At 52.2% G+C, this 16144-nt stretch overlaps 1 protein-coding gene across 3 annotated transcripts in view; it reads right to left on the bottom strand.

Moving 5' to 3' along the window:
- Positions 1-15569, bottom strand: part of ATL1 (atlastin GTPase 1) — a 34441-nt gene extending 18872 nt beyond the window's left edge. The window contains exons 1-4 of one of the 3 annotated variants that reach the window (XM_054069041.1): positions 15387-15569; positions 2583-2830; positions 1572-1706; positions 543-647 (exon numbers count right to left, since the gene is read on the bottom strand). In XM_054069041.1, coding sequence (XP_053925016.1) covers positions 543-647; positions 1572-1706; positions 2583-2830; positions 15387-15420 — 522 coding nt within the window. In that variant the 5' untranslated portion in view covers positions 15421-15569. Of the gene's footprint in view, positions 1-542; positions 648-1571; positions 1707-2582; positions 2831-4927; positions 4989-13126; positions 13467-15386 lie in introns of those variants that run through there. The other 2 variants (XM_054069040.1, XM_054069039.1) reach the window with 2 other exon arrangements.
- Between the last annotated feature and the right edge of the window lie 575 nt (positions 15570-16144).

Below are 16144 nucleotides of genomic sequence, written 5' to 3'. Positions count from 1 at the left end.
ACAGCTGCACTGGTGGACAGACTGACGCTGTCAGACAGACAGAGAGACAGACACTCTCTTCCCTGCCAGTACGGGAGCAGCACGGGCTATCATGGCCCAGCCTGGAAGCCTGTTAGGTTCAAATAATGTTCCTTCTTCCCCATTTTTATGATATGATGAGCTCTGCATCGAGACACACCTTCCATCCCATTGACACAGTCCTCCAAGAGCAAAGGCCAGGCAGTGGGAAGGGAAGCCCCAGCAGGTGTGTGAACACCTCAAGCCCAGAGGCTTCTCCAGCACGAAGACAAATAGACATCCAGCTCCCCAGACCAAGGTCCTCTCCTCTTTGGTAGCTGGGAGCCAAAGAGTGCATCCACTGCTGGCCCTGCTCTTAGGGTGAGGTCAGGAGGTGAGACTGTTCCTTGTGGTGATGGAGTGTGAAACCTGCAGCAAACGTGCTTGCCTTTGTCTCTCCCACCAAAGGCCCTGGCTAGGGCCAAGCTACAAGATTTTGCCACCACCTTTTAGGCAGTGATTCCTGGAGACAACCCCCTTCTCACCTGTATTGAGCTGATCATTGTGCTAAGGGCAAACACGGTGGCCGAATCCCGCAGCGTGGACTGGCTGTCAAAGGTTCCCTGCGTGTCCATCAGCAACACTGCAACCTGAGAGGAAGAAAGCCGCACATCAGCTTGGATCATGGAATCATGGAACGGTTTGGAAAAGATCTTAAAGCCCATCCAGTTGCAACCCTCTTGCCATGGGCAGGGACACCTCTCACTGGATCAGGTTGCTCAAAGCCCATTCAACGGGAATGAGGATGCACCAGTTCAGCATCTGCATCCAAGAAAAATCACTCGCAAATGCCAAAGGCACGAATTCCAGCTGCGTTGTTGTGCTGGGAATCTCACTGCTCCTGCCTCACATTGATAATTGGTGGAGGACAAAGAAAAAGAGCACTCTCTTGACAGCACGACGTCTCCAGCAGGCAGCAAAATGAATGCTGAACATCACAGAGGAGGAAACCGCTTTGCTCCTCAAACACTCGCTGTCAGTGCAGATCGATCTCTTCCTGAGCCAGCATTAGCTTCGTGACACAGAAGCCAAAAAGCGCAGCACATCACACCTCCTTAACCCAAAATACATACAGGCAGTATTAGAAATCACAACATGAATAATTCAGTGTCACTTCAGTAATGAGTAAGTAAGCACAAATACTCCTGGCTGAAAGTTGGATTTGCAGCAAGCCCCAAAATCTAGTTCACATTGTTCTTGACCACCCTGAATGAAAATGCTCCATCTCATAGCTAGGAAAAGGGAGTAGTTTGCAAGACCTCATGCTCAAGATCCCTGGAAATAGCAGAGACACAAACTCTAAGATGTCCAGAGGTAGAGGGACACTCAGACATCAAACCAACTTAGTGCATTAAACCCAGACATGTGAAATGAGGGACATGGTACTGAAGACCTTCTCTAAAGTTCTGGAGGCATCGGAGCCACCTATAACAAGGCAGGTGAGTCTTACGAAAACTGGAAGAGAAAAATGAGGTGAACAGCAACAGACAGCTATGGAAGAGAGACACGCATACCTTTTTACCATCGGGCTTGTCCACCAGGAAAACCTCACTCCATATCTGAATGCCAGTTGTCTCCCGCTCAGACCCTCCCCTCCAGGAGAAACCAGTCAGGGGCTCGTTGTAATCTCCAACCCAGTCCACTGATTCCTGCAGGTGGGAACAGAAGAAGTTGCTGGAGTTCACAGAATCACAGAAAAATAGAATGTCCTGAGTTGGAAGGGACCTACAAGGACCATCGAGTCCAACTCCTGCCCCTGCACAGGACACCCCAACATTCGCACCATGGGAGCTGAGGGCATTGGCCAAACACTTCTGGAATATTGCCGGGCTGTGACTGCTTCCCTGGGAGCTGTTCCAGTGCTCCACCACCCTCTGGGGGAAGAACCTGTTCCTAATGTCCAACCCAACTCTCCCCTGGCGCATCTTCCTGCCATTCCTTTGGGTCCTGTCATTGGTCACCAGAGAGAAGAGCTCAGCGCCTGCTCCTCCTCCTGCCCCTGTGAGGAAGGTGTAGAAAGTGATGAGGTACCCGTTCAGTCTCCTCCTCTCCAGGCTGAACAGACCAAGCAACTTCAGCCACTCCTCATGGGTTTTAGAGGGAAGACCCCTCTAAACCCTTCATGATCTTTGTGGTCCTCTTCTGGGCAACCTCCAGTAGCTTTAGATCCTTCTTATACTGCGGCACCCAAAAGTGCACCCAGCACTCACTCACTTCATTCTCGTGAGTTCTCGTCTCACTTCAGATTTACACTTTTCCCCTGTGCTGCCTCCCCCCAGCGCCGGAGATGTTTCTTACAGGGCAGCAAAAGTGATCATGTCCACAACAAAGTCAAGAGGCCCACTAGAGACCAGTGGTGCTCAGGGCCCCGGAAGGATCTGCTCCACTTTTATTTTGTGAAGTCCATGCTTCACAACGAGAGGCTGAAGCATTCCTAGAGCACCAAGGCAGTGTCCTGTCCAGCTCCCCCCTGGGAGCAATGAGCAGCACCACCACATCCCCACGAAGAACCACCTGAGCCGTACCTTGTTGTACATGTATCGCAGCATGAAGTCCATCAGGAATGATTTTCCTTTCCTGAAAGCTCCAGCAACGGACACAGCCACAACCTCTTTATCTCTGACAGCCTCCGAGAGGAGGATGCGGTTCAGCGCAGCTTCATCCAGTTCAAAGGAATGGTCATCTTTGACGATGAGGACTTGCACCGGTCCTGCCTTCCTCACGGACTCCTCCTCCTCTGAGCTCCATTCGTAAGTCTTGTCTGCAAAACCACCTGCATAAATAAGTAAAACCAGTGCTGTTAGATTCCTTCTTGTGCAGAATCGCAGACAGCAGGGCAGGACAGGGTGGTAAGAGGCTGGCTAGCCCAAATATCCACCCAGAACAGCACCGTTCAGAGCAGAAGTCTGTCAGACCTGTCCTCAGACAGCTCGAGGGAGACCCCACCCCTCATCAGGGCCAACTGTCAGTGCGCTCCCTGCAGGCACCAAGTTCCCTGCTGGAATTATAGAATCATTAGGTTGGAAAGACCTTTGAGATCATCAGCTCCAATCCTACCTGTCCACTACTATACCAGATCCCTAAGCAAATTTCTCTTGGCAGAATAAACCCACTTCTTTCTGCCCGATAGGAGCTGACATGGAGAACCGGTCACCCTCCTCTTGCCTACAACAACTTCTTATACACACAAAGAATGTTGTAACACCTCTACCAGCCTCAATTCAGGCCACATCACCTCCCTTAGCTTTCTCTCTGCTAGACAAGAGAAGTCCAAGCACCCTGATCATCCCTTGCTACCATGACATCCAAGCACCCAACTGCTCTCCTCTGGCCACTCCCCACCTTCCTGGAGGCTGCTCCAAAAATGCACTGAGATGTCTAAGTCCCTCGTGTCTCTATGAAAGGATGCTGCCTTTATGCCTCCTGTGCGACTGCTGTTTCTGTAGCAACAGCAGAGACCTGCTCCATCCGCAGTCTGCATGAACGCTCCAAGTGTAATCGGCCGCTTCTGCCACCAACCTCATTGATGGTGTCCCCTGAGGCAGCCCCAGCAGGAACCAGGCCATGAAGACACATGCCCACCCTGATAAAAGCCACTTCTTTGCTCCCAAGTGGAAAGCACATTCAAAACAGAGGCGCTGCTTACTTTGAAATGGCAAAAGGTTCCCTGCAGAGCCACTCGCTGGCACAGAGGCGAGCGAGTCCTGCACAGGCTCCATAACGTCCATATGGTCTTACAAGAAGGTCTCACCTCCCCATGGGACAGGGGAGAAGTGACAAGCACAACGCTGCGTGGCAGCCTTTGGAGGAGATGGGCAGGGACCCAGGCAGCTTTCCAGCCACTCTTCCCCAAGCCTGGAGCTGCACGGGGTTGTTGTGACCCAAGTGCAGGACTTGGCACTTGGGCTTGGTAAATAAACCTCATCCAACCTGTCCAGGTCCCTCTGCAAAGCCTTCCTGCCGTCAAGCAGATCAACACCTCACTCAGTTTGGTGTCATCTGCAAACTGACCGAGGGAGCACTCAACCCCCTCATCCAGATCATCTCCTCAACAGCAGGGAAGGGAGTGTGGGATGGAAAGTTCCCCCATGTCTCTACAACACCCCCGTTCGGTGGCTCAGGCTGCAGCGTTCCAAGCACGGGAGCCCCACGTTAAACCTCCACAGTCTCTGTTTCAGACCTTGACCTCAGGGACCTAGTTTTCAGCCAGCCCCGGCTGTTTCAAAGAGCAAGGACTACGTACGCGCACGCTAAAAGGCAGGCTAAAAATAGGCAGAGAAATAGGGTTTGCCCATTCTAGGCCTCTTTATAAAGAAGCCTTCAGCAGCAACTTCATATTTGAAATAACAGCAGTGCTTTTGTACGAGTTCCTGATTTCCTATGATCCCGCAACGAAACATGGGGATCATTAAGCCTGGTTGCTAGGGGATTTCTGGCGCTCTCGGACATATACTATGAGCTTTCTTCGTTCACAGTTGAAAGACAAAGATCTTTTCTTTCCAATGCTTGGAGGTTTTTTTAGCAAAACAAAAGTCCCAAAGGCTTTGAAAAGCTAGATTCTCACCCAGACTGCAGCACCAAACTCCCCTCACACAGCAGCCCCCTGCTCTGTGCCACTGCTTAGGGGCCTCTGGGAATAAAAACTCTTCCTATAGTGAACACACGGATCCAGGATCCAGGCACACATCACCAAACGACTTGAAAAACTAAAGCCTCTGAGAGCAGCCCTGCTCTTGCTGTGCACACCAAGCACTCTTTCCAGCATTAAGACCTTCCCAGCACCTAAGCATGGAAAAAGCCACAGGCTCACAAGCCCTTTTTAACCCTCGCCACGCTGCAAGTGCTTTATAAAGTCCACAACAGGAGATACCTCCTTTCCCATGGTGTATTCCAATGCCTTGCTCAGCTGAGTCCATCTTTTTCCCCTTGTTACAGCTGCATAGAAAGGAAAGTGGTGAGATCCTTGTACAGGATGTGACCAGGGCTGGAACACTTCTGCTATGAGGACAGGCTGTGCGAGTTGGGGTTGTCCAGCCTGGAGAAAAGAAGGCTCTGGAGAGACCTTAGAGCAGCTTCCAGCACTGAAAGGGGCTCCAGGAAAGCTGGGGAGGGGCTCTAGATCAGGGAGTGCAGGGACAGGATGAGGGGGAATGGTTTTCAGCTGAAAGAAGGGAGACTAAGATGAAATCTTGGGAAAAAATATTTCCCTGTGAGGGTGGGGAGGCCCTGGCCCAGGTTGCCCAGAGCAGCAGTGGCTGCCCCATCCCTGGAGGGGTTCCAGGCCAGGTTGGATGGGGCTTGGAGCCCCTGATCCAGTGGGAGGTGTCCCTGCCCATGGCAGGGGATGGGACTGGATGGGCTTTGAGGTCCCTTCCAACCTGAGTGCCATGAGCGGAAAGAGTCCCTCCCATCCGGCAACCAGAGGGAAAGCTACCAACAGATCTCCCTCCCGCTGCTGATGCCTGGATGGGATCTAAACACCAGAATCTGTAAGGAGCACTGTTTTTCTCTTGAGCTATTGACTGATTTTGTCTCTAGACACAAAGAACATTCCAAAGCGGCCCCGGTCTCCCACAGGACCTCATTCCTTCTATCACCTGAACACCAGGACAGCCAGACCGGTTGCACTCCATGGGGGCAAAGTGCAAAGCATTAGGAGCAGGATATCTTGATTTATTGCTTTACGGGGCATTACATTAAGCAGGACTCTGGACTAGAATCATAGAATACTTTGGGTTGGAAGGGACCTGAAAGATCACCTAGTTCCAAATGTTGAAGGAAGTTGTACCTGGCAATGGCAAAATATCACCCGGCCAGGCAGGAAAGGAACTGAATCATAGAATCATTGAGGTTGGAAAAGACCTCACAGTTCACCCAGACCAACCATCAGCCCAACACATCCCTGCAGACTGAACCAAATCATACAGTCAAGGAATAGTCTGGGTTGGAAGGAACCTCAAAGCCCATCCAGTTCCAACCCCCCGCCATGGGCAGGGACACCTCCCACTGGATCAGGGGCTCCAAGCCCCATCCAACCTGGCCTGGAACACCTCCAGGAATGGAGCAGCCACCACTGCTCTGGGCAACCTGGGCCAGGGCCTCACCACTCTCATGGTGAAGAAATTCCTCCTCATGTCCAGTTTCAATCTGCCCCTCTCCAGTTTATACCCGTTACCCCTCATCCTCATACCACAAACCTTTGTAAACAGCCCCTCCCCAGCTTTCTTGTAGCCCCTTCAGGTACTGGAAGGTCGCTATAAGGTCTCCTTGGAGTCTTCTCTTCTCCAGGCTGAATAACTCCAACTCTCTCAGCCTGTCCTCGTATGGGAGGTGCTCCAGCCCTCCGATCATCTTTATAGCCTCCTCTGAACTCGTTCCAACAGCTCCACCTCCTTCTTATCCTTTTATATCCTGAGGAATCATGCCCACATGCTTTTTGAACCCCTCCAGAGATGGAGACTCCGCCACTGTGGAGCCTGTTCTGACACTTCACCACAAAGGAGAGCCAAGGTTTCCTAAGCACACTCTTGTTTCTACTCATTCTCTAACTTGACTCCTCCTCTTTGCCAGCTTTTTCAAGTCGCCTTGAAATTACGTCAGTTCTTCAGCTGCTCGTTCAGGAATCGGCAGGATGCAGTTCCTTTTCCCCTGTTTCATAACAGCTCATTTCCATGACTTCGAAGCAGGGTGGAATCCACATCCCTTTTCCATATGGTGATTCAAAGCGGAAAGGTGAAGGAGATCAGAGTTTGCATTCTCACTCCCTGGGCTGTCAGACAGCAGCGAGGAAACAGCTTGATTCTCACAGAATACAAGACATGCTGCTAACTTTATTGGAGTCTAAGGGGAAAATAAAGCATTTTTCAACTATACTAGGCCTTTTTTCATAAAAATTAAATAAATTAAACCAGCCTATTTCATGTTGTGCCTCTGTATGGCCTGACAGCTGATCTCTAACATACTTAAGCTCCTACGGAGGAATAAATTAGATAAATTCCATGTCACTAATTACACCACATACCTTTGGCGAGTGCTTGCTTGAGCCTGTTCTTCCTTAGCTACGGAAGAACAGGTCACAGAAATGCTGACTGCTTTCCACAGACCAGCTAATAAAGTCAGCTTTTTCCTTAAATGAGTTTGCACAACAAATACATTTCGTTCCAGAGAATGAAATGCACCCATGACGCACGCCATCATCTCTGCAAACGCAGGCTGCCTGACCCACCCCTGAGAAAGCCAATTTGCCACCCTTCTCCTGGTTTTTAGGTACCTTCTCCATCCAAGCACTGCCCATAAAAAGCTGAGGCTGCAGCCTGGGCCCCGATCTCCTCTCTAAAATCATAAAATCATAGAATCATGGAATGGTTTGGGTTGGAAGAGACGTCAAAGCCCACCCAGTCCCACCCCCTGCCATGGGCAGAGACACCTCCCATTGGATCGGGTTGCTCCAAGCCAAATCCAACCCAGCCCTGAACCCCTCCAGAGATGGGGCAGCCACCACTGCTCTGGGCACCCTGGGCCAGGGCTTCCCCACCCTCACCGCAAAACATTTTTTCCCAATCTCCTCTCTTTCAGCTGAAAACTATTCCCTCTCATCCTATCCCTGCACTCCCTGATCAAGAGCCCCTCCTCAGCTTTCCTGGAGCCCCTTTCAGTCCTGGAAGCTGCTCTAAGGTCTCCCCAGAGTCAGATGTCACACAATGCTGCTGTTCTAGAGGGGATTTGAACCGAGTTACGTTACTACATGGAAAAACAGAAACTACCAAGGAGAGAAAACAGTTTTGATGGGAAGCTTTGACTTGTTATTTCCCCGACATGGAGTATTCCTGCATGGAAAGGGCCAGGTTGCTCACGAGCAGCCCTTCGGGGATTAATTTGATCAGCAGCAATAGCTGTTCGGATCCTTTTTGAAGCTGTGTTCACCCCAGCTGTTTACATGACAAACATGTCACTGTGCCACCGACAATGCCATGAGCCAAGTGCTGAACAGACCTTACAGTCAGGCTTGATCCCTCTCCAGAGAGCTTCAGCTTTCAGGAAGCTTATCTGCTCTCCACAAACAACACCAGCAAAGAAAGACATCTCTCTCCAAGCTGCAGTCTCCCTTGCACTTATCACATTCAGCATGGCTGCTGCTGTGACAAGAGTTCTGCTCACTCTACCTCCACGGCGCGACAGCCAGCCAGGGAGCCCTGGCACGGCTCTGAGGAGGCTGGGAAAGCATCGCTTTGAGCATGCACCAGACATCCTCCCCTTCTCTCCAAGACAGGCTTGCGCAGAGCTCTGCATCTTATCCAGCTACTGAGGGACAAACGAGACACAAAGCACTGAGCAAAGCATATACACAGAACAGCCAGGACAGAGGGATGAGGAGCAGTGTGGGGTAGTGGAAGTGTCCCTGCCCATGGCGTGGGGTTGGAACTGGATCACAGAATGGTTTGAGTTGGAAGGGACCTTAAAGATCATCTAATTCCAACCCCCCTGCCATGGGCAGGGACATCCCACTGGATCAGGTTCCTCCAAGCCCCATCCAACCTGGCCTTGAACCCCTCCAGGGATGGGGCAGCCACCACTGCTCTGGGCAACTCGAGCCAGGGCCTCCCCACCCTCAGCATGAAGCAATTGCTCTTTATGTCTAGTCTAAATCTGTGCCTCTCCAATTTAAAGCCACTGCCCCTCATCCTATCACTCCAGGCGTTTGTAGAAAGCCCCTCCCCAGCCTTCCCGGAGCCCCTTTCAGTCCTGGAAGCTGCTCTAAGGTCTCCCTGGAGCCCTCTCTTCTCCAGGCTGAACAACCCCAACTCTCTGCCTGTCCTGATAGCAGAGGTGCTCTAGCCCTTGGATCATCTCTGTGGCCTTCCCTGGATTCACTCTAAGAGATCCATGTCCTCCCTGTGCTGAGGACTCCAGTGGAGCTCCACCGAGGACTTTATGTGACAATTTTCCTCACAGTTTCTAAGCAATGCCTGGCAGCTCCCTGAGTGGAGATCCCTGTTGCAGGCTGTGTCCTTTACTCATGGTTTCCAGGGGTATCAAGAACCCACCTTGCTCCCTGGTTCGTGGCAGAGCTGCGATTACATCTGTACATCCAGGCTGGAGAGGTGCAAGTGATGTCCTGCTTGGGCACAAGAGGTGTCCTTGCCCGTGGCAGGGGTTGGAACTGGATGGACTTTCAGGTCCCTTCCAACCCAAACCAACCCATGATTCTATGACAATTCTAAGATAATAAATTAGCCCTGTCCTTCAACAACCTGAAAAGGCCACTCCTGGTACTCAGCTGGGCTCTCACTTTGAGATCCCAAGCTACCCTCCCCAAAGCCAGGGTGAACCGTCACACTCCAGCGGTGTTAGCACTCCCTCGTGCTCCCGGTGAGCACCCATGGCTCTGCACCCCGGACGCTGACAGCAGGGAGCCAAGTCGGGTGGCTAATGCTGCCAAGCTTGGTGTTCATCCTTTGCTTTTATTGTCCACCTTCTTCTCGCCAGCCCCAAGTCCTCCAGCTGGCACTAGAGCATGGCCAGATCAGTCCCTTTTCCCTCTGGCAGCGAAACAAGGAGATGAGTGGTTACGCTGATAACACGAGTGGTTTGGGACCTTCCCGCGTAAAAGACTGCTGACAGAAACAAGAGCTGGGATGATTACCAGCCACCAAACCTGTTTGTTACAACAGACACACCTCAAATGCCAAGATCCAACGTGAAACGTGTTAACCTGCTACCACTTCCATGAAGCTACAGTGCCTGAGCTGGCTCTGGAAGAGCGATGCCTGTGAAATTCCCAGGCTGAGATCCCTATTACCATGCTTCAGAGACACAGGCACACAGTTGCCTTGGGAAGAGAGCAGATCAGAGGTTTCTCAGCGGTTTTTCAGGAAGTTTGAGACCACGTTAGGCAGTTCCATGACCATGTCCATGCCAGTTAGTGTGCAAGGGTGGGCTGACTCGAAGAGGGAGTCTTGTTCATAGAATCATAGAAACGTTAAGGTTGGAAAAGACCTCTAAGATCGTTAAGTCCAACTATCAATAGAATTCCAACATGCCTACTAAACCAAGTCCTGAAGTGCCACATCCACACATTTTTTTAACACCTCCAAGGGTGGAGAGTCCACCACTGCCCTGGGCAGCCTCTTCCAGTGCTTCACCACTCTTTCAGTAAAGACTTTTTTCCTAATATCCAATCTAAATCCAAATCTAAATCTATTCACACCTGGGTTCATCCAAAGACTGTCACCAGGGAGTGCTACCAAAGGGGCGTTATCTGTTTCTCTGCTCACTCGCCCACATTCAAGCCTAGACAGACTCCGTTGTGCCACAATGACTGAAAACCATCCCGCACGAATGCATCTCCAAAACTCTCCCTTCCCCCCCAGCATGCACCTTCCGCATGGTCCTTCATCTGCTGTGTCAGCCACCAGCCTCCTTCCACCACAAGTAAGTGAAGCAGTCATTTCCAACATGAAATTGCTTTTACCCTTTTCCTGTTACGATTGCTGGAAAATCAAGTTCGGTAAATGTGCCACGAGACCCTAAGATATAGCAGGAAAGGTGACTACACTCTGGAGAAATTATGTATGTACATATTGAGTGCTTTAAATACATTTTACTGCCTTGGCAAAGTTCTCTGGAGCCTCTACCCCACTTGGGAAATTGGTGGTCAGTTACTTAACTGTTGGAACACTTCACCTTCCTTCAACTGATGGCAAATGTGATCATTTCTGTCTGGAACAAAGGAGCTGGGGTCTCTAGACCGAAGGGCATGCTCCTTTGGACACCTCATGCCTCCCAGATACCTGCACCAGACGCACTCGCCTGCTGGAGAATATTCCAGTCAATGCAAAGGAGCTGATGGAAGGCCACTGCCTATGAGCATCACCTAGGCCCTAAATAATATTTATCTGTGCTTTCTCACCTGTAGGATTAGCAGCAAGTCACAACCAGCTCCATACACTGCTTCCCCCTTCCTTTATTCAGGCAGGCAGCCAACGCCAAAGCCTCTCGTGCCATGGACACAACATGAACCATGACGAGGGCACCACATCACCGCAGCAAGGCAGGCTCAGTGCATCTCGGTTCTCCCCCTAAAAGGGGAAAGGCAGGCTGATCTCACTCCGTCTCCCCTTAGAAAGGATCAGACCCTTCGTACAACGCTACTGGCACAACCACAGGCAAAATGACCAAGCATCATGGTTAGCAATTTGGGTCTCTAAGCCTGCAATGCTGTCTCACCTCTTCTTTCAAGTCCCAACACTACATTTTCTTTTCTCATTTACAAGCTAGTAATTTGGTTCAGAATCTTCTCGCATCTAGCAGCTTTTTGCATAAAGGCTGCCTGTCTGAAACATCTCAGCTTTCATTTTTCAGGAGGTTCCCAGCATTTGGAGTCACAAAGAAACGGAATCTGAAAATCCACCATAAAAGGTCAGAAAACAAATAAACAAATTATGTTAGCACTGTCAGTTAGGGGAAAAAAAAAAAAAAGGACTACCAAAATCATCCTTTTCTTTCCAGTTTAACCTATTGCTGTGCAGTCTGTAAGCGTGGCACCAATGACCTCAGCCTGGCCTGTACTGCAGAGGAGCCCTTGCTCCCCAAAACAGTTATTCAGCCCTTCCTGGCAATCAGGTCCCTTCAGAAGCTCCCATGAATCATGGAATGGTTTGGTTTGGAAGAGACCTCAAAGCCCATCCAGTTCCACCCTCTGCCATGGGCAGGAACACCTCCCACTGGATCCGGTTGCTCCAAGTGCCATCCAACCTGGCCTGGAACCCCTCCAGGGATGGGGCAGCCACCACTGCTCTGGGCAACCTGGGCCAGGGCCTCCCCACCCTCACAGCAAAACATTTCTGCCTAAAATCTCATCTCAATCTCCCCTCTTTCAACTGAAAACCGTCCCCCTCGTTCCGTCCCTGCACTCCATGACCAAGAAGTATCTGTAACCTCTGTAAACCCTTTTATAGTTTTAAAACGGAATTCTGGCTGAGTGGGTCATCTCCATTACAACAAGGGCTGTGATGGGAAACACTAAAGATGTCACACAACTTGTTCCAGCCTGGTCTGTTTAAATGAGAGACTAGAAGAGAGATCTCTAATGGCTTTACTGTATCAGGAGAGCATCTGCAACTGCCAAGCACAAAGAATTGCAGAAAAAAAATGGGTGTAGTCTGCTACAACCCTTCATTGAGCTGGCTGGACTTCACTGCGCCAATCAGGATTTAGACTAGCAATCTTTATTTTTGGAAAAACAGCGTCCCTTACTCTTACCAACAATTATATGTGACTTTTCCCTCCGCAGCTTCCTCAGCCGTTCATCCAGCCACTGGCAGGAGTTGTGAGGTCCAGCCACCACTCAGCACGATCAGTAAGAGAGCCTTAAATGATGCACGATCAGTAAGAGAGCCTTAAACGATGCACAGCCTTACGCTGACCTTATGCCCAGCGCTAAACCCTACATGTGATGGGCCACACACCCCTACAGGAGCTTGCAAGGACATGACAGTAACCCAGCTTTGACAGCTGACCAGAGGCAATTCCTTCTGAGTGCTGTACGCTCACTCATCCTCCTTGGCTCCATGACCTTTAAAAAAGCAAATTATGAAACAAAGGAGAAGGGTTGCACTAAGCAGTTGCTTGTTTTCAGGCCTGCCTTACCAGAGAGTAACTAGGACAAAGTCTGAGCCGTTTCAAAGCAATGTAATATTTTTAATGACCCATCAGCCCATTTTTAGAACACGGCAAGGACTCTCTGCCTTAGTTGGAGAGCTCAGATGGTAAAAGCCCAAGATTCCTCCTTCACCACCCAGGCTGGAAAGCATGGCACAGGAAAAAGAGTCACTCCACGGACTGATGTCACCAGACAATGCTGCAGTCACAGGATGTAAACACATCTTTCAAGACAACCACGGTGTGTCGTATAAACGCACACTTTCATTAAAGGGGGCTGTTTTAGTAAAAAGCACAGGCATTTTGCGCTCTAATTGATTACGTTCAACGTCATCCAGCCTGGCAAAGTGCCAGGGAATCATTCCAGGAATACTTAAACTTCTGTGGTAGACAGGGTACAATTTCTGACCTGTGGATGGGTTGCAGTAGAAGGCGGCTGATCTCACAAAGATCCACTTGGATCCATGGATGGTCTGTCCTTCTCTAAGGAAGAGTTCATCAAACCAGTGACCACATTTCGCTCCATAATGGCTTAGCAGCAGTTCAGACTGAGAAATGCATCGCATTGTCTTGCTGGACCAAGGCTACGCTTTCCAAGATGCTGTTTTCTCCATCGATACCCACTTCGGCATCATTTGGTTTCTCCTCTCATGCTATCAAGATCTGACAGGGAGGCACTACCAGCGTCTGTCCATGTGTGCAATACTCAACATGCGCAGTGACAGGACTGACAGCTCTGCGAGACAACTCTGAGAACGACAGCACATTCCCTGGGAAGCTTTCCCTACTCAAGGGTCTACCAACCTTCATTAAGAGTCATAGCTAAAAACGGCGCTGCTCATTTTCTCTCTGCTCTCTCACAAACAGACCCCACCACCTGCTCCATTTACTGCAATCACAGAATCATGGAATGGTTTGGGTCTGAAGGGACCTTAAAGAACACCCAGTTCCAACTCCGTTATCCGAACGGTTCCGCGAACACATCCTGCAACTGTTAATCATCGCCATGGGAAATACTACACTCCTCTATATAAATTAGAAGGTAATTTGTGTATCTAATCATCACAGCTCTGCCTGATGAGCACCGGTGAGCGTGTTCACATGGAATACAGCTCAGCAGGAATGACGAGTTACACTCAGACAGCAGGCAATGGCTGTGTACATCCTGGTTTTCCAGGGAAAGGGCAGTGGAAGCGGGTGAAGGGATACAGGGGGAGCGTGGACACAGCCTGGATGGGTGCAGCAGGAGCCCCTATGCTGCAGGGTGCAGCCCAGACGTGGGTGCAGCCTGGCTCATGCACATCCAGGCCCATAGGAATAGGGAAGGGTTGCGGGAAAGCACCATGCAGCAGCATGGCTACGGGCAGGTACCAGGGGGGCCGGGGACAGGGACCACCCTTCCTCTTCCCCATAGCAGTGCTGGGCAGGTGCTGGGGGGCTCGGAGGCTTGAGCTGCCCTTCTCCTTCCCTTTTCCCCTTCCCTGCAACAGCACCAGGTGGGGGGGGGCAGAAGCTCATGGGCTGGAGCTGCCCTTCTCCTTCCCTTTTCCTTTTCCTTTCCCCACAGCAGCACTGGGCAGGTACCAGGGGTCCCAGGTGCTTCCCTTTTCTCTTTCCCCCTTCTCTTCCCTGTTCCCTTCCCTTCCCCGTTCTCTTCCCCGTCCCCTTTCCCACAGAGCTGAGGGCAGATAGGGGGGGTCCCAGGGGAAGGAGTCACCCTTCCCCATCCCTATCCCCTTCCCAAACGCTTCGTCTTCCCATCCCCTTCTCCTCCCAACCCCCTTTCCATCCCCTTTCTCTTCCCCTCCACATCTCGATCTCCACCCCCCCTCCACATCCCCATCCCCTTCCCCTCACAATCCCCTTTCCAACCCCATCTCCACACCTTTCCTCCCCCCACCCCTTCCCATCCCCATCTCCACACCCTTGCCCTTCCCTTCCACATCCCCATTCCCCTTTCCATCCCCATTCCCCTCCACATCCCCATTCCCCTTCCCATCCCCTTCCCCTCCTCATCCCCCTCCCCTTCCCCTCAACACCTTTTCCCATCCCCTTTCTCTTCCCCTCCACATCCCCACTCCCTTCCCCTCCTCTTCCCCTCCCAATCCCCTTTCCCACTCCCTTCCCCTCCACATCCCCACCTCTACCCCCTTCCCCTCCACGTCCCCATTCCCCTCCCATCCCATTCCATTCCCCTCCCAATCCCTTCCCCTTCAGACCCTCACCCCCTTTCCCTCCACATCCCCATTCCCTTCCCACCCCCTTCCCCTCACAACCCCATTTTGAATCCTCTTTCCCACCCCCTTCCCTGCCCCATTCCCATCCCCATCCCCTCACCGATCAGGGGTCCCAAGGCGAGGACCCGCCCTCCCCTTTCCCCATCCCCTTCCATCCTCATCCCCCTCCTCTTCCCCTCCCTCTCCCCTCCCAATCCTGGGGCGGGGGGGGGGGGGGCAGGAACCGGGGGTCCCACGGGAAAGACCCGCTCTTCCCTTCCCCATCCCCTCCCCAGCGCCTTCCCCATCTCCATCTTCTTCCCCATCCCCACGCCCTGCTTCCCCCACCTCTGTCTGCGCGGGGGGGGGGGAGGGCAGAGCACCCAGAACAGCCCCCCCCGCGCCCCCCCCCGCCGTTTCCTCCCCCCCTCCCCCGGGCTGTTCCCCCCGTACCCCATGCGCTGCGCTCGCGGCGGCTGCGGGCCATGGCGGCGGCGCGCGCTCCGACCCGCGCTGCGGCTGCCGCGGCGGCTGCGGGGCGGGAGGAGAGAGCGGGGGGGGGCGGTGGCAGCAGCAGCAGCGCCCGCACCGCCCACCGCCCCGCGGGCACCGCAGCGCCCGGTCCGGGAGACACGGCGTGGAGTGGGGTGGAAGGGAACTCAACGCCCATCCAGTTTCAACCCCCCCCGCCATGGGCAGGGACACCTCCCACTGGATCAGGGGCTCCAAGCCCCATCCAACCTGGCCTGGAACCCCTCCAGGGATGGGGCAGCCACCACTGCTCTGGGCCAGAACCTCCCCACCTCATCTCAATCTCCCCTCTTTCAGCTGAAAACCATTCCCCCCTCATCCTATCCCTGATCTCCCCAGCTTTCCTGGAGCGCCTTTCCTCATCTGCTCGATTCCAGTACTCATTTCATAGAATCATGGAATGGTTTGGGTAGATGTGCTCAAGGACATGGTTTAGTGGCAGAAAGGAATGGTTGGACTTGATGATTATAGAATGGTAGAATAGTTTGGGTTGGAAGGGACCTTAAAGATCATCCAATTCCACCCCCCTTCCATGGGCAGGGACACCTCCCACTGGATCAGGCTGCCCAAGGCCCATCCAACCTGGCCTTGAACACCTCCAGGGATGGGGCAGCCACAGCTTCCCTGGGCAACCTGGGCCAGGGCCTCACCAACCCTCATGGTGAAGGAATTCTTCCTTA

Source organism: Cuculus canorus, chromosome 5 (genome assembly GCF_017976375.1).
Source record: "Cuculus canorus isolate bCucCan1 chromosome 5, bCucCan1.pri, whole genome shotgun sequence".
In the NCBI taxonomy this organism is placed as follows: Eukaryota; Metazoa; Chordata; class Aves; order Cuculiformes; family Cuculidae; genus Cuculus; species Cuculus canorus.
Note: the sequence above shows the minus strand (reverse complement) of the source record. Positions and strands in the feature narration are given on the sequence as shown.